Genomic DNA, 26,715 nt, shown 5'->3' with positions numbered 1-26,715 from the left:
CTGTGCTGTAATGTTACTGCGTTACTAAATAACATGTCCAGAAGAGGGCAGTCTCTGATTGTGCAGTTGTTGTGCACTCCTGAAACAGGTAGTTCCCTTGGTTTTAATAACCCTTGTTTTTTAGGTTACAAAAAAGTTACAACATTTCTGTGTTTTTTTCCTATTGGAGCTGTAGATGTGTTATTCATATCCATGATATATTTCCTTGAGAATTATGCAATGATGTTTACGCAGGCTTTTATGCAGTAACTATGCAGTTCTGTTGAGTGGTTCACATCTGCACATGCTGCAGCCATTTTGAGTCGTGGTGCTTATGTGGGCGATGCAGGTTTAAGTCCAGCCTGCAACATGTCTCCAACTTATTACCTTTTTCTCTCTTTCTTGTACATTACCTGTCACTCTGTTTAAGAGAAGAGGGGGGAAATTAATAAATTAAAAATAATTTATACAGAACAACTCCACCTATAAATAAAATAAAGTCTGTCTGTCTGTCTGTCTGTCTGTCTGTCTGTCTGTCTGTCTGTCTGTCTATCTATCTATCTATCTATCTGTCTATCTATCTGTCTGTCTATCTGTCTGTCTATCTGTCTGTCTGTCTGTCTGCTTTGTACCCATAATCCACTTGTCAGAGCAGATACACCCCCCTTCATTGATACGACTGCAAGTAACCCAGTCTGACTGCCATCCAGACCAGCACAAAAGCGCATAAACAAATTCCCCACCTTTCAGAATGAACTGATTGTGTTAGTGTGTTAAAAAGAAGGCAGGCAGCTCCATTACAAGGTAGAGAAAGAGCCCTGGCGAGGGAGGAGAGACAATAGCTTGTTTCTGACCTCCTGTGCACTTCTGTTGTTAGGTGCACCTGCTGTGGAGGAAGAAAATAAAAGTGCACAAATTTACAGTATTTTAATATAAGCCTGCTATTCAAACAGAAGTGCAGATGCAGCACTTTTCTCCCCCGAACTGTAATATTTTGAAGTAATCGAATTAAAATTGCTGTATAATAGAGCTGGCTGGCTGCACAAAGCAATTTTAATCTTTTCCTCAGCAAATTCCACCAGAGGTTGAATATCCCGAGTCCTTTGTGCTCGCTCTCTTGTTGTTGCCAAGTGCTGTGCTGACTGGGAAAAAAAGGAAGAAAAGTGAATATAACAATGTCAAATATACAAAACCTGTCAAGTCTAGCAATACGTGCAATGTCACGCCAGTTTTCTGTCATATTTGAACTCGATGGAGGCGTATTGTACCTTTCTCTTGTAAACTAAACTGAGAGTGACTACTATGGGCTACTGTTGTGTTTCTGTCTTTTTCTATAGTTCCTTGTCCTGTTTGTTCAGCAGGCGAGGGATTTCACTTCAGTTTTGCGGCTTTTCGGATGTTTAAGACCTTTAAATGGATCTCTAGGCTTCACTTGTGGGCATTGTGACAGTTTTCTGTTTCTTTTTTTTAGTCGTCGGAGCGAAGGGGAGGATATAATAGAACTGGATTCGGTGGGCCAGCGGTTAGCTCTCTATACCAGGAGGAAAAAATAAGGTAACAAATCTTGCTTATGAATATGATTATTTTATTGTAATTTTTTTTATTTGATCCAGTGATCACTCTTGCATCAGTGATGCATGATTCATTTTCCTGCTCAAGGATACCAGACGCCCCGGTGCTTCTTCCAACGAGACAAATTAAGAGCTGAATTCACATGGTTTTACCTCTTAAATTAACAGTATTAGTATGCAAGCACAGGGGGGTGAAGAGGCCTTTGGAAGCAGTGGAGTATAATTACTTTTTTATGATTATATCAATGATAGGCATGTAAAATGGATCCAGGCATGGATGGATAAAGAAATATATGGAAGTATCAATACAACAGGGGTTCGTTCCCCAAGTTGACGTGTCCCGAGAGAATGTGAGTCGTTCATTGGGGACGGAAAAGCAAAGAGGCAATTAACATCCCGTTCCCCCTCCTCTCCTCCCATTTGTCGCTCGCTGAGCGTCCCATTTCGGGCGTGACCCAATCAGACCGCCATGCAAACTGCTTCACTGCGTTCCAATTTCCAAGCTCTGTGATTGAGAGCCCTCCTGCATATTCAAACCTCTCGTTAGCATTTGATTAGAGCGTCTTAATGGATTCTGCATTGCCCGATTGGAAAACCAGATGACCTGTAACTCCAGGACCTTCTCATTATTTTATTTATTTTTGCTCAAACTCACTTGAGAGACAACAGTCGATAAGCTGATCTGCCCAAGTTGCATAATGTTGTGCTTCTGCAGTTGTCATGAATGAGGAAGCTTCATTCACTGTAGAATGCATGATAGATGAGTTGTTCTGTGACGCCTTGGAGAGGGATGAATCAGATTGATCTGATCTGATTGATGAGAGCAGAGGTGTCAGTTTCAAAATATCAGGCTATTTTGGAGGGCAGTGTGTATGTGTCAGCTCTGCTCATCACTGATTGATGATGTTAAAGGGATAGTCCACACAAAAAATGAAAATTCTGTCATCATTTACTCAGCCTCATGTCGTTACAAACATGTAGGACTTTCTTCTGTGGAACATAAAAGATGATATTTTGAAGATTGTTGGTAACCAAACAGTTTCAGTTCCATTGTATGGACAAAAATACAATGAAACTCAATGGAAACCAAAGGTTTCATTTTTTGGTGGACTATCCCTTTAACATTGCCTGGTGTGCAAGAAGGATTCGGGAGACGGATTCAGAGTCCCGTAAGAGTTGTTCATTATGTTTTAATATCTATGTTTTAGTCTTTTAAGATTCCCTGTATAATCTGCTTTGAGGTCTGTGTGTGAAAACATGGACATAAGTCTTTTGTTTGGTCTCTCACTAGTCAGAAAACGTTGATCAAGCGTTGTGGAATGACAGAGTAGCCAGTGACCTTCCCAGAATGCTCAGCGGCATCGCTGATGCCATGTCGTTTATCAGTGGGCCATTAATCAGGTGTAAGCGTGGGCTTGTGTGCGCGTGTGTACTCGGGCTTTAGGAGTACAGGCCAGCATCAGTCTGACGAATGAGCAGTTTTATTGATTAGTTGCCCCGGGAGACGGATGATGCCCACATGGCACAGACACACTGGGTCACGGCAAGACCACAAACACTCACATATTCATCCTTATTTACTATGAGTGAGATAAGGCCAGGTTTAGTGCACACATATATGAGCATAAGCCATTTTCCATGAATATGGTGGACGTTGGTGTCCCATTACTTTTTTGCTTTTTTGTTTAAGTACAGATTTGTTATTGAATTTGTTCTGAGAATTATTTGATATGTTAGACAAACTATTAAATTACATAAATGTAAAATAGCAAAATGTTGTAGCTAATGTTAAACACCAACATTTTTTGTATACCCCTTAAAATTCTGATTTGGGCCTGTCACAAAAGGTAACCTTCATGAATCCAATCAAATAAAATAATACGATTATGGTTATGTCATAATTGTGACATAATCTGATGTCAAATTCATGTTACAAACTAGCTTAATTTAAGCTAAATTTACAACCATGTTTCTCATTCTGACTTTTTTATAGATTTTTCCATAGATAGATAGATTTATTTTTTAATTTGATAAACTTTTATCCAATCTAGCATGGTAATCTTTTAATTTTATTTATTATTTTAATTTTAAATGTTTTGCATATTTAACTTTAATTTAAAAAATGACAACATGTAGGATACATTTACAACACTTGTCTTGTACCCATTCTAACATTAGTAGTTTTTGTTTTAATTAATACATTTTGTATATTTAACGTCAATTTAAAAAATCACCAAATGTAGGATACATTTACAACCCTCTTATGCATTGTGACATATTTTTTAATTTGATCAATTTTGCTTACTTTAATAAAACAAAAACCACAGATTGTTTCAAAAGAATTTCAGGCCCTTTTTGAACCTTATTTGTGGAAACTGCAATAAATGTTTTTGTCCTACTGTAAGTAATTCGTTGTGTTGTAGGGTGTCTTTCCATTTTTATGCTGACGATATCCAGATCTATTTTACCAATCAATAGAAATGATCCTTCACCAATTAAATCTCTATTAAGATTACTGCAACTCTCTATTCTGCGGTATTTCTAAATCTCAAATTGCTCGCCTCCAACTGGTCCAAAATGTTGCCGCCAGATTTCTACAGAAAAGTCGTAAAAGCGATCACGTCACTCCAATTCCGAGGGCTTTTCATTGGCTGCCTATCCAGTTCAGAATCGATTTTAAAATTCTCTGATTTGTTCACAAAACCTTTCATAACCAAGCTCCCATATATCTAGTTGAACTGCTGCATCCTTATACCCCCTCCAGAAGTCTGAGATCAAGTATCACCTTCTTTTTGTCTCACACTCCAGAGCTTTTTCTGTGTGTGAGCCACGGCTGTGGAATAACCTGCCTTTAGATTAGATTAGACTGGCACCTTCCCTGATGATTTTTATTTCTCTTTTAAAAACGTATTTGTTCTCCCTGTTCTAGTGTTTTTAACCAGAGGCATATGAAATTTAAGATGCTCTCAAAACATGCCAGGCATAACATGCATCAAGTTTAGCACATAATTAATGCATTTATTCTGTTTGTATCAGACTTTTCCCACCACTGTGTGTCTATTTTTCATAGTTCTATTTTGTGTCAGTCTGTTGATTCTATGTATTCGAAATACTCTGATTCAGTCACAGAAATCAGTTCATTTAAAGTTGGCCAGCCTGTATGTCCTGTCTCTCTCAGGCACGGAGGTCCCGTCCGCCGCTAGTCTCATCTGCCCTGCCCCCTGTAATGAGAGTGAGGGGCGGCCACACAATAGGGCTCCGAATGCAATTAATCTGCCATCCTGCATGGGCAAGAGGGGCAGGGGTAAATCTCTTAATGAGATTTCTCCAACCAACTGTACCTCGTCCCCTATAACCCTTTTTCTTTCCCTCTCTCTCGATCTCTTGCTCTGCCCTGCCTGGTTCGGCCCAAATGCCACAAGGTGATTAGAGAGGAAAATAATTAAAACTGCTGTGGTGAGCGGAGCGCCAGCCTCCTGAGAATGCGCCACAGAGGTGGATGGGCATGTGACCATGAGATGCCTGCCAGTAACATGATTTTTTTTTGCGGCATGCTGCACCTGTGTGCATCAGTTTGGCCCCGTTTAGCCTGGCATTATCTTGGATCATCACTCAGATTTTCAGATTTCAGATTTTCTAGTGACAACCTTGACCCTGGTTATGTAACATTAAGAATAGACTATTGGTCCTTACTATGATTTAATGCTATTTCATCAGATGTTCTTTAATTCATTTCTATGACGTTTGGTAAAAGATTTTGTGTCATCATTTTGTGTCACCAATGGTGCGAGGAGCCTCTTGGAATTGCTCCGTTTATTATTGCTTGAAGTTTTTTCAGGGTATTTTCTTTTTTGTTGTGTTTGACTTCAGGGAAGAGGACAAAAATATTTTCGACTACTGTCGAGAGAACAACATCGAACATGTCAGCAAGGCCATCAGCTCCAAGAAAGTGGACGTGAACACAAGGGACGAAGAGGTTGGCTTTTTCTTATATTTATACATTTTATAAATGCTAAAAATTAAGCATTTAACAGCATATTAGACTGAATTCTGAAGGATCATGTGACACTGAAGACTGGAGTAATGATGCTGAAAATTCAGCTTCTCCATCACAGGAATAAATTACATTTTAAAACATATTCAAATAGAAAATGGTTATTTAATATTACTATTATTATTAATAATAATATTTCACAATATTACTGTTTTACTGTATTTTTGATCAAATAAATGCAGCCTTGGTGAACATAAAAGACTTCTTTCAAAAATTTATTTAAAAAATCGTAAACTTTTGACAGTATAATAATTTTTTATTTATTTACACGAGTAGGATATTGCAATGGCAACTTTAAAGGATATTTCTTGTTCACTGTGTAGGGACCTTGTGAACCGCAACCAGCTTTTTCACCCTACTCTCTCTCTCTCTCTCTCTCTATCAATGTAAAGAGATCAGTCCTCGGTATTTCCCACACGGCTAAAACTCCAAAGGTCACTGGATGCACCATTCATCCTCTCATCCCATTTTTATTCATACATCACCATGACCAAGTGGCCCGTTTCATTTCTTTCAGCAGTCCAATTCTGAAAGTGGGGAACCAGTTGGCTCCCCGTCAGGTCGGCCAGATGGCAGCCTTTGTCAGTCCACCATTGTTCGTCTCGCTAGTGCAGTGCAGCAGATGAACCAATAGAGGGCACTGGTGAATTGAAATCTGGTGTGTAGACTTTCAGGCCCAACCACACTGATTTACATGGGGATGTGAATTAGAGAAGAAAACTGGTGGAATATTTTAATACGCTTTTTTGTTGTTGCTGTGGCCAGGGGCGTGGTAGCGGGGGGAAAAGGGGTACCGAGTACCCAGGGCCCGAGGCAGGGGGGGGGCCCTTAGAAGTCGCCGAGCTCAAGTCAAAAGTCCGCTCATACCCAATCCCCCCCCCCCCCCCCCCCGTTGGAGAATTCGCCGCGCTCAAGTCAAAAGTCCGTCTCCGTCTCTACGTCTCTACAACAACATATACATATATCAAATGTAAATTTATGTCCCTGTTACTCTTAATTTTCCTGGTTAAAAAAACATTACATAAAAGGAGAGACCAAATACAATTCTATTTTGTATTTTTACACTATGTAATTTTCTATTTAATAAATCAAGTATACATTTCAAGTTGCATGCATTTATACATTTATTCCAAAATAATAACTAAAGTCAGAAACAATTTAAACAATACATATTATTTGTGAACTAATGTTCAGCTTTTCTTTTTAATAGTCAACTTATTTTCAGCAGTCATAAAGCGTATACCCTGGTCACAGACACGAAGTGTAATTTCACTGAGCTGATTGCTCATTAAATCCCCCCCACAGTCATCATGTTTTCAGCCCATTTCAAGTTTGATTTTGAAATGACATAAAGCTGTCATATCTAAGTGGCTGAGTTGTTTGCTTAATTTTAATTAGTCTTCCCATTAACCCATCATTGTCTTCATTCAGGCCGCACACGAAAACAAGGCGGGATTTATTGCACGAGCCAATCATATACAATCATATCGCAATGGAGGCATTGCCTCCTCTCACGTGACCCCCCCATTCATTCTCAATTATCCCCCCATCAAACTCACCGCACACTTTGGGGGTCTGTTAAAACTCAATGGGCTCAGGGGAGGCAAGATTCCCTCTGTAACTTTACCTGTGGGTGTCGCTGTTGGACAGTTTTTACTTTTACTTTTTAATGTCACATTTTGTTATATTTGCATTGTTTTATTTTTGTAACATCGATTATTTTCTCATCCAGTTTTTTTGGAGGAGACACTCCCTCCCTTGGCTTGATTTTTCTGTGTTCTTCCACCAATGCTGCGCTACATGCTCAAGGTCACACCTGTGAGAAACAAGGCCTTGCTTCTAGCCTGAAGCCCTAAACACACACTCTAACTCACTGCGGCATTATGATGTGATGTACGCGGTACGCACTCTGCTCTGATCATAATGCCATTTGATGTTTTCAGCGGAGGCTGTTGCCAGTGGTTTAATTTGGGCTGAGATGAGCTTCATAGCTGCCATTTGACCTCCTACGGGTCGGCCCGTCTCTGCAGGGGTCAAATACATTACCCTTAATGTACACGTGCAACTGGGTGCGGGGCAGTGGGGAAATAATCTCAGTGATGATGACAATAGATCCAAATAAACTGGGAAACTTTGAGTTATTCAGGTGGGATGATAGTGGATTGTGAGCAGAGGGGTGCTGGGACCTGGGGGAAGTACCACACGCTTTACACTTCACTGCTGGAGAACTGTATAACCATGAACACACTCGCACTGAAGGTGGACGTGATTATTCCGGTTTGTCTGTGTGGGTTTCTTTTTTTCAATCTGAGAAACGCAACTGATTAAATGCACAGCTTTGTCTTCAAAGTTTTGTTTATATTGTTTAGATATTTGTGGGCCTTCACTTATAATAATAATAATAATAATAATAACTTTATTTATAAATCTAGGCTTAGATAGAAAATATTGTATTTGGACATGTACAGTGAGGTTGAGAAAATGTTTGAGAGAATTTTATTATATTATATTATTAAAGACATTGACTAACTTTCTTAAACGTAAACTGAGATAGTCAGCTTATTAGAGAGATTTGTTCATTTTCAATTTGGGAAATTTATTACATTTTTCCTCACATCATTGTTCTAATAATATATTAAGTAATGAAAAACAATGGTGTTAACATAGAAAAATTTTAAATTTAAGTATTCTCCATGATATTCTTGAAGTACCATGTGTAAAACACGATGTAAAAATGGATCATTCAGTAGAACCACAGTATATTTCAAAGTAATAATTTGAAATATACCATGATAATTTCCATCTCACACCATAACCTGACCACCCCATAGTGTTTTTGTAAAATAATTTATTTCTAAATCAGATCATGTTAAATGAAAACAACAGCATTCTAACCCATGCATTTAGATCTGAAAATATAAGCGCAGTGAGGAGCTTTTCAGTGTGAATTTAAATGTTTTTCTGCCGCTTTGTTATGCTTTGCAATGGTGTTTCATGTTTTTTCTTTCTTATTGTAATTGTGATGTCTTAAATGACCCTGTGTGTCTACACACGCCTCCAACAGGCACGAGCCCCTCCGCCGGAACAAAAGAGGGCCGGACTCATTTGTGCAAATGTCCCAAGAATTTCTTGCTTTCCTTTTCTCTCTCTGTTTGTGCTGGAGCTGCCCCATCAATTACAGGCAATTGAGCCGGCAGCTCTCCACCCTCTTTGGCAAGGACATTGTAAAGCAAGAGGTTTCCCATTCATCTGCACTGAGCCCTGTTCAATGCACCGCCCCGCAGTAGAGTCCATGCCTGTCACACTTAATCCAGAGCTCTCACACGGGACAGGAAGGTGTAATCAGTGGGATTTCTAGATCTTTACGGTTTCTAGAGCTCTTCCGCTTAGTTGGATGGAAATTGAAGAAGAGGATGTAGGTTTTTCCATGTGTTGGCTATCTTTGCTGAGACTGTCAATGCAAGGATGATTATAGCACTTTCTTTATTATTCACATATGGTCAGAATTTCAAGAGATTGTCCTTGTCCTTAAATATGCTTCAATAACAATGTATACACTACCATTCAAAAGTTAAGGGTCTGTAAGAAATGTTATTACAATTTAAAATAACTTCTATTTAACTATATTTTAAAATGTAATTTTATTCCTGTGATGCAAAGCTGAATTTTCAGCATCATTACTCCAGTCTTCAGTGTCACATGATCCCTCAGAAAACAATATGCTGATTTGGTGCTTAAGAAACACTTATTAATCAATATTGAAAAGAGTAGTTGTACTTAATATTGTAGTGGAATTTCTTTATTTGGGATTCTATGATGAATAGAAAGTTCAAAAGAACAGTCTTTTGTAACATTATAAATGTCATCACTTTTATTCAATTTAATGCTTTCTTGCTGAATTAAAGTTTTGAATGACCTCAAACTGGCCTAATTTTTATTATAATCATGTCTTTATAACAACTCGCAATGTGACTTTTTGTTTTGCCATTGCAACTTCATAATGTGGCTTTTCTTAATTGAAACTTTCATTCACCAATAACTTTTTTTTATTATATGAGGCAGAAACAGGATTCCATAGAAAGCACATCGTAATTGCACAGCTATAATAAAAGTATATATGAAATGGTCAAATATGTAGCAGTTCTAGCTGTTGAAACCACTTCAATTTTGGATGTTTTTGTCTTATGTAATGAAGTGTTTAATAAAGACAAAGTAGTGCAGAATTATGTATCAGATGGTAATATGGATATATACTATGGTACTGAATGATTACCATATTTATATACACTATATAAATATTACCATGATTCAAATAATACCATGTCTAGAAGCTATGGTATTATCATGGTACTGTGATAGTAGCGCCATGATACTTTTTTTTTTTTTTTTTTTTTTCAAGCGCTGTGGATCCAGAGAATTGTTTGTCTTGGGAGGAGAGTGGGAGAAAAGAAAAATGTTTGGCTATATCTCTGATGAAAATTTGACAAACAGTCCAAGGGACACCCTCCGCTCCCAAAAAAAAAAAGAAATCCTTGTGGTGTAAGGCTTCGGACTCCCTCATAAATATCAATTTTAACATGCAGCAGTGGAGATCAATATAATTTCAGCCATGGAATACGACTTAAGGAGTTGGCTTTATCTAATTGGCCTTCACTGAAAAATGAACTCTGCAGGCTCGATAGGCACAAGCGGCTTCAGGCCTGGGGGGCGGCGCTGGTGATCAAGGGTCTACTCTCTTTTTGTCCCCAGAACCACATCAATCACCGCTAAAGAGTCTCCCGTCCCACTGCAATTTGTTTCTGGAGCGCCCAGGATCTTTCCCTCCCACAATGCCCTTCTCTCTCGCTTGCACGGTGGCCAGAGAAGAACTCATCCTGTCAGCACGTCGTTAAATAGTTGGGTCTAAAGGCTCTGAGTTATAAATTGTTGTGCATAATTTATTTTTTCTGGAGGAGAGAAATCTATTGTGAAGTTAACTTTATAGAGGTCCGCATAACAAAAGGGAATAAATGAATGTGTTAGGGGTGAAGAGGGATTCATCCATCTGAAGGAGTCGACCCATAGGTTGTGTGGTCTGCAGACACATCTATGGTTTTGGGTTGCAGAGGTCCTTCGCAAATACGGGCTGTTATTGAATATTCTACACGCCTCTTGGCTGGTGCTCATTTTTATGCTCTGAATCAAAGCCAGAAAGAGAGTTTATTAAATAACTGTATCTAAATCAGAGTAAGGGATTGAATTATGGGATCGAACTCCATAGATTGACCTAAAGACATATTATGCATTGTCTGCAGCAAAACCGAACCGAAAAAATGTAAACTGTCTGCACACTGTTTTGCATTTGCATCCACCATGATTTTTTTTCTTCTCTTTTATCGTAATAAATGATTTTTGTGTTTCAGGGCAGAGCTCTCCTGCACTGGGCGTGTGATAGGGGCCACAAAGACCTGGTGTCTCTACTCTTGCAGAATAACGCTGATATCAATAGCCAGGTGAGTCTGTAAACACACATAAAGACATTCTGGCTGATAAAGATGACTAGGTCATTTTCATGCTATAGCTGATTACCGACGTGACGGCCAAAATGTATTTTGCCCATCAACAAACACAGACTGACAAAGGCGATTGCACAATGGATTGCTGTCGAGTGGGTTTATGTTCAATAATAGGGAATAAAACAAACAATATATTGACTTTTGAGACTGAGATTTAAATAATGTGAATAATTGATCGGCATGTCATGCAATTCATTTCTTTAAAATCTATTTAAAAATAAATTCTTAAAAAAAAGTCCTAATATCGACCAATACTGGAACAAAATATGATGACCAATATATTATGTAAATTAGGGATGTGATATTCGGGGGGTTTTAAATTATTAATAATTGTGCATGCTCATTTCCTATATTTTTACATTTAGATTACCTTTGCCGTCATCTACATTTTCCTTTAAAGTTTTTCTTTAAAAACACTAATAATTGCATTAAATGTAATCTTTAGCAAATCTCAAAATGAATTAAATTTTTTCATAAATATTTCATTTTTCACTGTACATAATGTTTATAATGTGTATACCTAACTTCACTTGTAGCATTTAAAATAAAATAAAAAATTAAAATGTAATATTTTATATAATGTAATTTTTTTTATATATATACCAATTAGTATACATTTTTGTGATAATGTATCCGTTTATTGAGATAGTATATAGTATATAGATAGACGGTACAGAAGAAATAACAGTGGGGGAAGAGGGGAATGGGATTGGGAAAGTTGCCCACAATGCTATCAGATCCGACAGTATACAATTTTAATTAAGTCCATTTATCAGTTGTATTTCATCAACATGAAAATAATTATAAGCTTATCAGCCAGAATTGTATTATTGGTGCATCCCTAGTGTATACACACGTAAGCATTAGCTGTGTTCATGCTAGCTTTACTTCTTGAGTTAACTTACTACTGGTATTATTTGTGGTTTCTTGGCAGTCAGTACACTTGTTTTGAGGTAAATATGTATGAAGTCAATTTATGAGCTGAATACTGTAGACTCCTGTGTATTTTGTATAGAAGTATATATTTTATTTTTCGATCCCAGAGCTAAAAGACCCTCATCATCACTAATCTGAGAGAACAGTGAACTGGGAAGTCCTACTGCCATCCTCTATCCCTGAGATTAGCAGCGGCTGTACTTTAATCATTTAGGGATATCGTATCGGCGTAGTACGATGGGCGTTAAGCAACACACTGTAAGCAGGTAGCTGTGTTTAAAAAAAAAAACAATACAGGTCATAATGGCAGATTTGGCTTTGTCTTAAGCTGGCTGAATACTGCATTGGGAAATTAATACGGTGAAGTACAGTTATGCGGTCACTGGCTTGATCTGATTCTCGCTAAGACAAATCAATTGGAAGTAATCAGCCAAATTGTTTGCATTATACAACCCATATAATCAGAGCATTTGCAAATGACTCTCTCTTTTTTTTTTGGTGGCGGTGGACCTTTATTGTGTGAGCAGAGAGCAAATGCTTGGCCTAGACGACAATCAATGCTCTTCTATTGTTGTTTTTTAACAGGTACACTAATGTGAAATCCCCACTAGAGCTACAATAGAGAACATAACGTCATATTATATGAAATAAACATTTTATCACTGGCTCTGTATAGCATATATAATCATATAAAGTTGTTGTGTGCTTAATAACACAGAATAGGGTTAATTATTAATCAATTAAAAAGAAAAAGAATATATATATATATTAGGGCTGTCAAACGATCACGATTAATCGCATCCAAAATAAAAGTTTGTGTTTGCATAATATATGTGTGTGTACTGTGTATAATTATTTTGTATATAAATGCACACATGTATATATTTAAGAAAGATATGAAGACCTCCGATGCAAAAGCCTCTAAAAGCCACCTATGTCAAAAATGAGATAATAATATTGAGTGAATGCTCTCCGCACATAGTTATACGTTCATCAAATACTTTCACTTCAAACTCACTAAATCCCAGCCTCAGCCCATTCAGAAATGTCGATACTTGGGTAGAAACCTATACATATAAGCCTGATAAAAATGTTAATATTAAAGAAAAACGTTAGACGGACTTAGAGGCTTTTGCATTTGAAGTCTTCATATGTTATTTATATATAAATGTTTATATTTATATAAAATATACATTATATATAGGCTACATTCAGTCTATATACAGTATATACATGCAAATATTACTTAAATACACATGCATGTGTGGGTATTTATGTATTAAAAATAATTATACACAGTACACACACATATATTATGTAAACACAAACTTTTATTTTGGATGCGATTAATCGCGATTAATCGTTTGACAGCCCTAATATATATATATATATACACTTAATCACCGGCCACTTTATTAGGTACAGCTATTCAACTGTTCGTTAACGCAAATATCTAATCATCCAATCACATGGCAGCAACTCAATGCATACAGGCATGGAGACATGGTCTAGAGTCTTGACGATCTGCTGAAGTTCAAACTGAGCATCATAATGGAGAAGAAAGGTGATTTAAGTGACTTTGGACGTGGCGTGGTTGTTGGTGCCAGGCAGGCTGGTCTGGGTATTTTAGAAATGGCTGTTCTACTGGGATTTTCACACACAACCATGTCTAGGGTTTACGGCAGTTCTGTGGGCGAAAATGCCTTGTTGATCACAGAGGTCAGAGGAGAATGGCCAGACTGGTTCGAGCTGATAGAAGAGCAACTCAAATAACCACTCTTTACAGCTGAGGTCTGCAGAAGAGCATCTCTGAGGAATGTTTCCAGCACCCTTTTGAATCTATGCCATATATATATATATATATATATATATATATATATATATATATATATATATATATATATATATTTGGATCATAGGTGGTCCCCTTACATGAATACAGCCATGTATAGTCTATAGATGTCCTTCAAAGTTCTGTGCTGGGCTACTGCACTGACCAGCAGAAGGTGAATATTGCTGGACGACAGCAGGAGAATTACTGAGGGCAGATTTATTAAGTAGCGTTCAGGTGGCATGAGAGAAAATATGGCCGTGTTAAATCATGCTACTGCTCCTGCCAAAATTATTATCCTATGTTAATACTTTCAGGAAGTGTGATTTGATAGCAATATAAAACTTAGTAGCCACTCATTAGGTTCAAGTGTGAGCCATGACTGCGTTTGAAAAGCGCACAACGAAACCACAAAATAGCTCAGTTTAGATGTATTTTCTTATTTATAATTGTTTTTCAGGTACTTTGCACTGTGTTTACCAACTGACTTTGATTAAATACAATCTAAGATCAAAGTTAACACATTATCTATGAAAAATATTACAATAGACCATCAGTGAATGATGGTTGGCGTTCACGCATCTGTCCTGTGATCCGATTTCAGCTTAGTGTTAAATAAAGATAAAAGTGGTTTATATTTTTAATTTGTTGATTGAAAAGGGGGGAGGCGAGGGAAAAAATGCTATTATGTCTTCAATGAAAATTGTATTGAAATTAATCAGCTGATGGACGTGGTGGTCGTGGAGTGAATATCGTGGTGTTTCGGTGTAATCCTGGATCAAGAGAACCACAATAGGAGCAAAAAGTCCCCTTGTTCTCTCAGATTAGCTCATATGCCACCTGTCAACAGCCACCTGGACAACATCACAGCGACAATAAATATTTAGTTCTCTCTGCATAATTGAACAGAACTGGGGCACGTGGGAGAGTTTGGGGGGACTCGTTTTTTCCCGCGCATAGAATCTAGTTCATGTGTGGCACAGTCAGTTGTGTACTGGTAAAGTCTGTGTCTGAGTTCACGCATCTGTTGTTTTCAATTTCAATTGTGTGCTTGTGAATACGCAGAGTCTATAGAGTATATGTGGTGTGATGCATAAAAAATAATTCTCATTATAATCAAACCTGTGAAAGCATCTGATTTGTTTTCGTCACAACATGCATTGCCTTTTCTATACATATGTGGATGTTTTTGCATGGTTCACTTCAGACATTCTACTAACTATAATTAACTCTGTAACTACATTTCAACTAACTCTCATTAAACTATTAGTAGACTGTCTGCTTAATATCTACCAACTCTTTATTTGATGCGTCCCAACAGACATTCTAATGACTATAAGTAACTTTGCAATTACATTTCAACTTATTCTACTAACACCAAACCTAAGTCTACTAGAGTCTACTAATAGTCTAATGAGAGTTTGTTGAAATAGTTGCAAAGTTACTTACAGTTAGTGGAATGTCTAAAATAGACCATCAAAATAAAGTGTAACCAAAAACTAAACTACTGACCCTAAACATTTGATTCTACACACGCTGTAGCAAGGATTTAAAAAAATTTATAAAAAGGTTTTGCTATTCTAAGATAATCCATAAAAAGCTGGATTTTTAAGCAATACGAGTTAGCACTCACAGCTGACTGGTCTGTGGACGTGTGCATTCAAAGATGACTTGCAACTTTGACGTTACCAATGTAGACCGCTTCACGCCGTGAACGTGAAGCCTGATCTGATGAAGGATCCGGTTTTCTGTCACCAAACAGAACACAAACACCATTTAATGCATTCTTTATACATTCATTCAGGGGCTTTTGAAGTTATTTGCATGTTAAGCAATCTAACAAACAGTTTCAGTGGCATGATCAGAAATTAGAGCATGGAACTTAATGAGCTTAGCATCACAAAGCATGTTTTGAATCTCAACGGCCTGACTAATGAGCGCTTCTCTCAAACAAAGAAGCAGGCAAGCCATAAAACTTTTGGTGAAACTTCAAGGAATATATAAAACATTATGATAATTTTAGCCTTTGACATATAACTGTGTAAAATGGCAATTTTAGTATGCTATCCATTTTTGTTATAAACCTCATGCTTTTTAAGAAATTTGAGATTGTAGATTGACAATCTTCTATTGACTTGCAATTATAGAATGTATTTCACCTAAGCATTTAGACACGATTATGTCATCATCATTTATTTATACGCAACGTGATTTTATTTATTGTGATCAAAGCCTAAAACCTAAGCGTACTTCAAACTTTTATATTATTTTATATTATTGCTGCCTTGTAATCACTTATTGCCATCCAGCAATGCAAGTATATATTTTTTTGTAGTCCGCTTGTATTTGAACTTGTTTGCAAATTGCAAGTCAGATGTCTTGTGGACTTTTTTCAAATTTAGCTTGAGCTACTCTTGTTTTTCTCTTTCTTTATTTTTTGTATTGGTAATTCTCAGTTTTTCTGTCTTTCTCGTCCTTTCTTTTTGTGTATTCTTATGAAAACAACATGATCCGCCAGCAGTGGAGGGTGAATCCCAGAGCCGCTGTGTCTAATTAATCCACTCCCCTTCCTGCACGGCTGCGCTGGCCACACGCTCTCAGTCCATCAGATTGAAATTCATAACTTAATTGAGGTCAGAGCCTGGAGCCGAGAGAACAAAAGGCCCTGGCAAGGACCAGGTAGATCAATAGTGATAAATATCTGCCTGGGCTACTAGTAGTTCATGGTGAAGAATCGTTTGGGACAGAGAAAGGATGCTGTTTATTTACAGGTAATTTTGTGCTAATGGAGAGATGTTTGTTTGTGCCGTAGGTTCCTGATTGCAGTTTTAAGGGTTTGATTTGGTTTTACATAATGTCACCTGTTGCATAATTTTATTGTAAAATGATGCATATGTGTTTGGAAATCCTACACATTAAGTAGGTCTGAAAAAATGTCAGTGTTTGACTTCTCATTTTCAAGTTCTCGCTGCACACTTTCTTAATCCCAGCAACTGTTCAGAATTCCCTGTTGAGAACATTTTTACACATTCAGGTCCTTCTGCTGCCGCCACAGGTCCACTATAACAAATGGTTCCATCCTCCACGTCATAACAAATACCAGAGGCAATCTGTCATAAGATTGGCGAGGAGAGGCGTCCAATCGCCAGCTGCATGAGAATGGGGCTCAATGGTGGGATGGGTTTAGCCTGATGGGGGTGAAACACCTGAGAGTCACACACTTTTACAGCTCAATCACTGGAGTTTTGCTTCTGATCTGAGGCTGGCTTTGCTATACAAATCGTAATTATTGTAGGGTAACATTTGAAGCTAAGAGAAGCAGTGCAGGGCAGTCAGTGATTTTGGTTTCTCTAGGTTTGATTGCTAGTTTGGCGCGTGTTGTGAAGTCCAATTCATTTTAGCGAAAACAAAAAAAGCAATTTGTGTGAGTCATTGTTTAAGAATGTTCCAAGAAGTCCTTGCTCTGCTTTTTATTTTGAAGTGAAACATGTTTTTATCACTGTTTTTCAAGTAGGTGAAATAGATTTAATCTAATTTTAGATCCAGTTTGACTCCCAGCATTCTCCCCTGTTCACACCTGGTTTTAAGATGCATTTTGGTCGATCGGATCACAAGTAGACAAGGGAGACACATTCCCATTTACACCTTGTGTTTTAATCTGTCTCTTTTGTCCTGATTTCTTCGAGGAGACGGTCTATGGGCGGGTAAATGTATGGGCTTTTTCAGATCTTTCGATCTAATGCACAAAATAAGCGCACGCAATTTACAAATGAACACGCACGGAGACGACGGAAAAACAAACGGAGAGCAGCAGCTTTCGTTTCTGCTCTGATAGCTACAAGACCACGCTGAACGCTGTGTGTGTGTTAGAAACCAGGAATGCTGAGAGAACATTGTGCTTGGTACGTTTTTCGTCTTCAAACCAAACTTGGGTCTTCAGCCGACAAAGTTTAAATCCTGTCTGGCTAGCGCTCTTCCCATAATGTTTACGCAGTGAGTCAGTAGGCGGAGAGTAGGTGGTCTTTTGTGGCTGTTCGAACACATGAGCGTTTACACTACGAAAGCAACACGGTCGAATGCATTTTCAACTACCTCTGGAAGTGGTCGAAAGTTGACAAGCTCGAAGCGTTTTAGACCCCGTTTACACCTGTATTTAGTGTCGTCCACTTGTGATCCGATCGACCAAAACGCATCGGTAACACTTTATTTTAAGGTGCTTGTAATAAGCAGTAATTAACAGTTAATAAGACACTTATAAGACCTTATAAGATACATATAAGATGCATATAAGCATTAACTAATTATAATAAATAAATTAAATTAAATAATAAATTTCTCAAGTATCAATACATTGCACTTTTAGAACAGCCGAACAAACATAAATGGTAACACAAACTCCCAGTCCCTTAAAAATTGACCTTCCCAAGAGGGAGTAGTTTCCCTGATCTCTTCAGGGCCTGGACCTTTAATGAACCCTTATATGAAGTAGTTAATGCTTATATGCATCTTATATGCATCTTATAAGGTCTTATAAGTGTCTTATAAACTGTTAATTACTGCTTATTACAAGCACCTTAAAATAAAGTGTTACCAACGCATCTTAATACCACATGTAAACAGGGCCTAAGCCGCTTTGAATAAAAGCATCTGTAAAATTCACCAGATCGGCTTGCAAGATGCCCTGCCCTTAAATCACACCATTCCGCACATATTTTTTGCAGCACCGACTGATTTGCATAATTCCTTTAGTGAATCGTGTGCTAAAATGCAGAAAGCACGTTAAAATAAACGACGCTATCAGCGGGCCCAATTCATTCTCATCGAAGTGTTTCATTCCAGCCGCGGGCAGCTTAACTCCTCTGATGAAAAGCCTCTCCAGAACCATCTGTTTCTCCCTCTTCCTGCCGCCTTGCCACAATACGTACACTCAACAGTTTTCTTCCTGTTTTCAAACCATCCACATAAATTGTGAAGGACATTAAAGCTGTCCACAGCTGTGTGCTGAGAAAGAGGGAGAGAGAGAGATTGAGCATATTTCCCAGCAGGGGCAGAACTTGCCCTGTGGTTTATTAGTTTTCCCCCCCACAGCTATTTAGCTGCGCCTGCAACATTGATTTTCATATTAGAGCGGTTTATGCATTTATTTATTTTATGTATTTCTTTTTGAACTGCTCTGATGATCCTAGACTTGCCCATGGTAATTCTCTGCCACTCTTGGCCCATGTGAAATTGCTTAATGGATCCTAAGACGTCCCCTGGGGTGGACACTGAGATGCAGACACAGACGAGAGGGGGGCGGGACTGAATTCCACAAATGTGTTTTGTTTTCATTTGCACTTCTTCTTAAATGCTCTGCGTTTACCCAAAGACTGTCAATGGGAAAAGAGAGTCACTAATTCAAAAAGAACAAAAACAAAACCCAGACAATGATTTAATGTGGTTGTAGGAAGGCGTGAGTGCTGGTTATGCAGCTGATTAACATACGTACTCTGTTGTGCTTTAGAGAGAAGAGAGGTGAACGCTGCTCTGCCTCGAGGATTGACTGTAAAAGAAAAAAAATCAATCAGTCGTGCTGCTACTAATCAATCTCCCTCTGAATATTACAGCCAACTTAAACAGCCCCGTTTTCCTTAAGCGTTTCTTTGGAAACAATGTGTCTTTCTATATCTTTCCTGGCCTCTCTTTCCCTTGATGGGTGTTTTTTACTGCTAAGGCACAGATTTAAGTAAGTCAGTTAGGCTAGAAAACTGCATGCAAATAATGTCAGTGTGCTTCTTCTCAATTAAGGTGCATTTTTATTCAAAGAAATGAGGATTTAGTAAAGCATTAGGCCTAAGTCACGAGAGCCTGTGCAATGTTCATTAAATTATTACATTACAATAACTGCATACTTCAAATGTTTTATCCAAACTGAGTGATACAGTTTATATAAAATTATTCAACCCCCATTGCAAATCAGGTTTATTGGCAAAATGTACAGACTTTCAGCTGTTTGCAATGAACAAATTCAAGCTCAACACAACAAATGTTTCAAGTGGTTTCTCCAAATTTAACTGAAAATGCAACTTTCTCAAAATTAAGTCAGTTATTAACAGCACAAATCTGCAAAACAGGTGTTGTCTCAAGTACACCTGGTGCAACTAATCAAGGGCTTCATTAGTTGCACCAGGTTTACTTGAGCTAGAACACATGAAATATCTGAACTTGTTATGTTTGTTGAGTGCCATGTTTTGTTTTACTGTATGTCAGAAAACAAATATGGCTAAGGCCGGCCACACAATTGAAGATTTTGAGCACGATTTGCACCCCAAAGTGATCGGGGGAGCATGGCCCGATTCACATTTGACTTTTTGTCCAAAAAATTCTCAAATGTGTGGTGCCATTAAGATATTTTTACTGCTCCCGATCGCATCGGAGCCCGCATGATCCCAAATCGTAAATATCAAACATGTTCTCATGACTCTAGATCAGGCTGCCCCTGACGTGATAGCCAATGAGAGCGAGTAAACTTCACCGGATGTTGGGTGCTTCTATAGCTGAAACTTGGTAGCCACAAACATGCCACAAAAGTGAAGTATTGAGAAAGAAGATCACCCATATTCACCTTTGTTTTTCTTCCAGTAAAACAAAAATCACACCAGGAGAACCAGCTGACAAAGACGGTCGTCCTACATCTGTTTTTCTTTTCAAGTCACGTTTGATCTCGCGAGTCTCCGTTAGATCTCGTCTCACTGTGAAAATGTTACTACAATCGACAGGTGTGTGGTCTCGCGGTCTGGACGAATCTTCGGAGGATTATAATGCTAAAAATTGGTTGAAACTGCCCTTATGTCTGTGGTTTCCCACAGTTTTAAAATCGATTAAGATTTGAAAATCGTCTAGTGTGTCCCAGGCCTAAAGTCAAAAGAATGGTCCAAAAAGTTAAGAGAAGATATCATCACCCTTCACAAACAAGGAGCAGGATACAAAAAGATAGCGAAGGCACTAAATGTTCCTAGAGACGGTGGAAGCATAGTTTGCAAGTTCAAAGTTAAAGGACCAGTGATTACACTACCTGGATGGGGGAAAAAGGAAGGTATTAACGGCTGCAACCAGATTTCTGAAAAGGCAGGTTCAGAAATCCCTGCAAAAGTGACTGCAAAAGACCAGTAAGACTCGGTGGCAACAGGCACTGAGGTTTCAGCTTGCACAGTAAGGCTCGTATTAAACGCATGAGGTTTCCATGCCAGAACTCCAAGACGTATACCACTACTGACCTAAAAATCATATAAATAAGCCACAGAAGTTTTGGGATTCTGTTCTGTGGAGCGATTAAACAAAACTGCAACTTTTCGGCCCTATATGGATCAGTGGTATGTCTGGAGGAAGAAGAATGAAGCATATGCTGGAAAGAACACTCTGTCTACAGTTAAGCATGGTAGCGGCTCGGTGATCCTCTGGGGCTGTTTTGCATCTTCTGGCACTGGAAACCTGCAGGGTGTGGAAGGCAAGATGGATTCATTGAAGTATCAGGAAATCCTTGGAGAAAACGTCATGACATCAGTGAGGAAGCTGAAGCTTGGAACGTCATTGGACCTTCCAACAAGACAATGATCCCAAGCATACCTCAAATTCCACCAAGGCTTAGTTGCAGAAGAAGTCCTGGAAGATTCTACAGTGGCCATCACAGTCAGAAAATCTCTGGTGGGATTTGAAGAAGGCGGTTGCAGCACGCAAACCCAAGAATATTACTGTATGGGAGGCTAATGCTCGTGAGGAATGGGCTAAGATTTCTTATAAACACTGCCAGACGCTTGTGTCTGGTTACACATCTCGTTTGCAGCAGATCATAACCGCAAAAGGGTGTTCTACTAAGTACTAAAGATGCTTGCCATGAAGGGGTTGACTAAATTATTCAACCAATTTTGAGACATTTTCAGTTGAATGGATAAACCACTTGAAACATTTGTTGTGCTATTTCAATTACTTTTGTTTGGTTTGTTCATTGCAAACCGCAAAAAAGTATGTAAGTTTTGCCAATGAACCTGATTTGCAATGGGGGTTTTGATTACAACTGTAGTTCATATGTAGACTCACTCCTTTAATACAGATTTTAATTGATGTGCATTCACATAGTGACATTTACAGTGGCTCAAAACCATTCAATCATGATTTCTGAACCAACTATCTGCTTTATAATATAGTATTATATCCACCATCTGCATTTTTTTTTATTATTGTTTGTGGTGTGATGGACGCCTTCCACTGAACTCCTGTTTTTGAAGATGCGCTTGAGTGTTTTAAGATGGTACTGTGAGGAAAACAGCCTGACCTGACGTTTACAGAGGGTTTGTCAAGGACATTTTGGGATTGAGTGATATGCACTGACAGGCTAACCCTCACACACACAGACTGGCTGGCAAGGTTAACACACTGCACACAGAGGTGAAATAGATTCAATTAGGAGCGGTCCACCCGCCTGATCCTTTTAACACAGCTTTCCCAACGAGAAAGTACCCTTGTGCGCACACTTAAATGGGTCATTCCTTCTCGTCTTCTTCATATGTGTCTCAATATATTGGTTAAAATATTAAACTTGCAATTTTTTAAAGTTCTTGTTACATTTTTGCCAGTTTTCTTTAATTACAGTATCAGGAGTGAATATACGTTTTTTTTTTTCCTGCTTTGGTTTGAGAAGATGTTGCCATTTTTCTATTAGTGTTATGCACTAATTTATATCATCAATTTATTAATAAATATTCCAGGTGTTTCTTAATGTTATCCTTTCTCTAATTGAAATGTTCCAAACAAAACTATATTCATTTTGAGAATATTGTTTTAATTTGTTTTCATTATCCTCCATAAAATGACATAATTTTTACATTATAGTGTTTCTCACTTTAAAACCTTCCGTTTGGATATATACGGAATAGAGATGGATGGATGGATGCTTTCAAAGTTTTGGGTCAGTAAAGTTTTTTTTACGTTTTTGAATGAAGTCGTCTTATGCTCACCAAGGCTGCATTTATTTAATCACAAATAAAGTAAAAAAACAGTAATATTGCAAAATATGAATACAATTTTAAAATGGTTATTTTCAAATATTTTAATGTATTTTAAAATGTTATTAATTTTTTTCTGTGATGGTAAAGCTGAATTTTCAGTCTTCAGTGTCACATGATCCATCAGAAACCATTCTAATAATCTGATCTGCTGCTCAAGAAACATTTCTTACTATTATCGATGTGGAAATAATGAAGCCTGAACTTGACCAGAGCATATTTCTCAAAATGTATTATACCCTTTTATAGAAATACTTCCTCAAATGCTAATTCATTTTTAAGCATTACAAAAGACACTGCATAACAGCAATGACCCATACGTGTTTACATGTTTCCTCTGTACGACTTAAACATCTTCAGTTCAATATATGCAAAAGAACAAGAACTGCTTTATTGTAATGAAGAGGGAACCCAGATATTCATAAATCTTGTGTTCTATCTGTGTAAGACTGACTGTAGGTGTTATGATCATGCATAGTGCTGCATTTTTTGCATGCTCTGATTAATGGCACCTGCTCATCATATGCGTATCTGCATATGAATGCCGTGTGGTTATATCGATTCACTCCTCTGTCTGTCCCTCTCTCTCCCCCTCCTGCGTACTGCCAGGGTCATTAAAAACCCCTGCGCTCCCAGCGTACAGTGATCATAAATCATAATTGCATGTGCATTTTTCCCCATTTGTTTAATGTTTCTGTCCGGGACAGCAGAAGGAAAGAAAGCGAGAGAGAGAAAGAGAGAAAGAGAGAAAGGGTGTTCCTGGGAGAGATTTAGTCGTACTAGATAAAGCTGTGATGGTGGCTCCCAGGACACCTACCATATGCCGCAGAGAGCCGCCGGGTTGTGCTGGTATGAAAACACGAAAGCTTTTAGTGACCTGGTGGGCAGCGTATGTATGCCAACTCCTGGTGTACCCTACACAGATGGTATTAGTGGACCGTCTTTACCACAGACACCACAGAGACATCCATTTGACTATTTACACCGCATCTTTGTTTTTGTTGTTTTTTCTCCACTGTACTTCTTTGCTCTGATACACTGTTCTTTTTCCTTTAATCTCTTCCTTCCTGTGTCTTTCCCTCCGGTGTTGTCATCAGTTTTGAGGTATTCCTTTTTGGGCTAATCTGATTGGATGATGCTCCCTGAATGGGTTGGAATACACTGAATGTTAGTGATAGCAAAGAGAAGTGTTCTGGTACACTTCTAAATGATGCCTATCTGTAAAGACTAGAGTTTAGACTTTATAAGCTTGTACAGAAGTCTTATTTATTCAGAAATAAAGTTGAAAAAAACCCAGTAATATTGTAAAATATGATTACAATTTTAAATAACTGCTTTCTATTTTCTAATATATTCTAATAGGCTGATTTTCTGCTCAAGAAACATTTCTTCTTCTTATCACAGTTGTGCTGCTTAATATTTTTGTGGGAATATTGATACATTTTAATAGGATTCTATTAATATGAAGTTCAAAAGAACAGCATGTATTTGAAATGGAAGTTATTTATAATAATTTTTTATCAATTTAATGTGTCCTTGCTGAATAGAAGTATTAATTTCTTTCAAAAATAATCCCCAAACTTTTCAACTGTGTATTTGCTAAGTACAAAAGTACAATGAATTGAACTTGCTGCTATTGTTAGCATAAAAACAAGAGTAAAAAAAATTACAATTTAAATTTTGAATCACAGGTTTTCATCTCAGACTTTTGTACCCCACTGATTTTTCTGTCTTTCAGTAAAATCGTTTGTGTGATCCACCTTTTCATCTTTAGATTGGGATGTGAATTGGTTTTCTATATTTATATATGGATTCTGTGTCTCAGTGATATCTTTGTTTTCTGCAACGCAAGGGAACCTAGAGGTCTAGTAGTTTCTCTCTATGTAGTGTCCTGATAGGAGTTTGCTTGGTAAAAATGCTATGCTGGCTTCTTACTTGACTTTTCCGCTTCTCCCTTGAAAACCAAATGGAGGACAATCCAATTTATGCCTGATTCCATCAGTCTGCTCTAGAGACATTAGTCCCTGACCCCCTCACACACATAAATACATATAAACATGCGCTCACACATACATACATACATACATGAACACGCATGCACTCACACACAGAGCTGCATACAGGACTTCAAATAAATTTGAACATTTATTTTATTTGTAACATTGTAAAATTAGCCTGCGACTTTTTTTATATTGTTGAGTTGGATCAGATATAGGAGGAGATGCATCCAACAAGTGTCCATCATACATTTACATTCCTTCTGTACTCTTTAAAAAGCATCCCAGGATTGAACAGTGTACTTAAAATATACAAGGATTTTGCTACTATTCTAAAACATAGAAAAAGTGTTATAAACTAGGTGTGAACAGACTAAATTTGACAGGTGTATGTCTCAATCCATTTCCCATGAGTCATAGCAGTTTATGTGATAGCCAACCTGTTTGTCCCCGTCCACACTGCCTCTTTTTGTCCATACACTAGCTGACAGCTGTGAACCAGAGCTCAGGGCCGATGCAGATGTTGCCCGCACACAAGATTAGTGAAAGAAGATTATGTTTCGTAAAGCCCTCACTGTTTAATTATGGCTATATGTATTTATGTGCATCGCCATATCCTTTGTCAACCATTCTCATGAACATCCGCCACTCTATAATTTTATCTAGAAAGAAAGAGAGAGAATTCCGCTTATTTTTTACTTCTGATCTCTTAATATTTGTGTTTATGTGGGTAAAAACCATAAATATTGTCCTTAATTGACTAATTTCTATAGTTAAAAATATATTTCTAAAAGGATTTCATGTAGCAATGTTTCCCTTACAATGATGTACTATGGTAACCACAGGTTTTGGCAGAATACCATAGTTAGCTATTGTTATAACTGTAAAATCAAACCCTTATACACTCACCGGCCACTTTATTAGGTACCCCATGCTAGTAACGGGTTGGACCCCCTTTTGCCTTCAGAACTGCCTCAATTCTTCGTGGCATAGATTCAACAAGGTGCTGGAAGCATTCCTCAGGGAGTTTGGTCCATATTGACATGATGGCATCACACAGTTGCCGCAGATTTGTCGGCTGCACATCCATGATGCGAATCTCCCGTTCCACCACATCCCAAAGATGCTCTATTGGGTTGAGATCTGGTGACTGTGGAGGCCATTTTAGTACAGTGAACTCATTGTCATGTTCAAGAAACCAATTTGAAATGATTAGAGCTTTGTGACATGGTGGAAGTAGCCATCAGAGGATGGGTACATGGTGGCCATAAAGGGATGGACATGGTCAGAAACAATGCTCAGGTAGGCCGTGGCATTTAAACGATGCCCAATTGGCACTAAGGGGCCTAAAGTGTGCCAGGAAAACATCCCCCACACCATTACACCACCACCACCAGCCTGCACAGTGGTAACAAGGCATGATGGTTCCATGTTCTCATTCTGTTTACGCCAAATTCTGACTCTAACATCTGAATGTCTCAACAGAAATCGAGACTCATCAGACCAGGCAACATTTTTCCAGTCTTCAACTGTTCAATTTTGGTGAGCTCTTGCAAATTGTAGCCTCTTTTTCCTATTTGTAGTGGAGATGAGTGGTACCCGGTGGAGTCTTCTGCTGTTGTAGCCCATCCGCCTCAAGGTTGTGCGTGTTGTGGCTTCACAAATGCTTTGCTGCATACCTCGGTTTTAACGAGTGGTTATTTCAGTCACTGTTGCCCTTCTATCAGCTCGAACCAGTCTGGCCATTCTCC

The 26,715-nt window shown here is 38.1% G+C and overlaps 1 protein-coding gene across 1 annotated transcript in view; it reads left to right on the top strand.

Moving 5' to 3' along the window:
* The window catches only part of acbd6 (acyl-CoA binding domain containing 6), a 36,414-nt gene that overhangs the window by 1,819 nt on the left and 7,880 nt on the right, over positions 1-26,715 (top strand). The window contains exons 4-6 of the mRNA XM_056259643.1: positions 1,451-1,533; positions 5,421-5,526; positions 11,007-11,096. Coding sequence (XP_056115618.1) covers positions 1,451-1,533; positions 5,421-5,526; positions 11,007-11,096 — 279 coding nt within the window. The remainder of the gene's footprint in view (positions 1-1,450; positions 1,534-5,420; positions 5,527-11,006; positions 11,097-26,715) is intronic.

The sequence above is a fragment of the Rhinichthys klamathensis genome, unplaced genomic scaffold (genome assembly GCF_029890125.1).
Source record: "Rhinichthys klamathensis goyatoka isolate OS25496 unplaced genomic scaffold, OSU_Roscu_1.1 h1tg000169l_1, whole genome shotgun sequence".
In the NCBI taxonomy this organism is placed as follows: Eukaryota; Metazoa; Chordata; class Actinopteri; order Cypriniformes; family Leuciscidae; genus Rhinichthys; species Rhinichthys klamathensis.
This window is presented reverse-complemented; position numbering and strand designations above follow the sequence as displayed.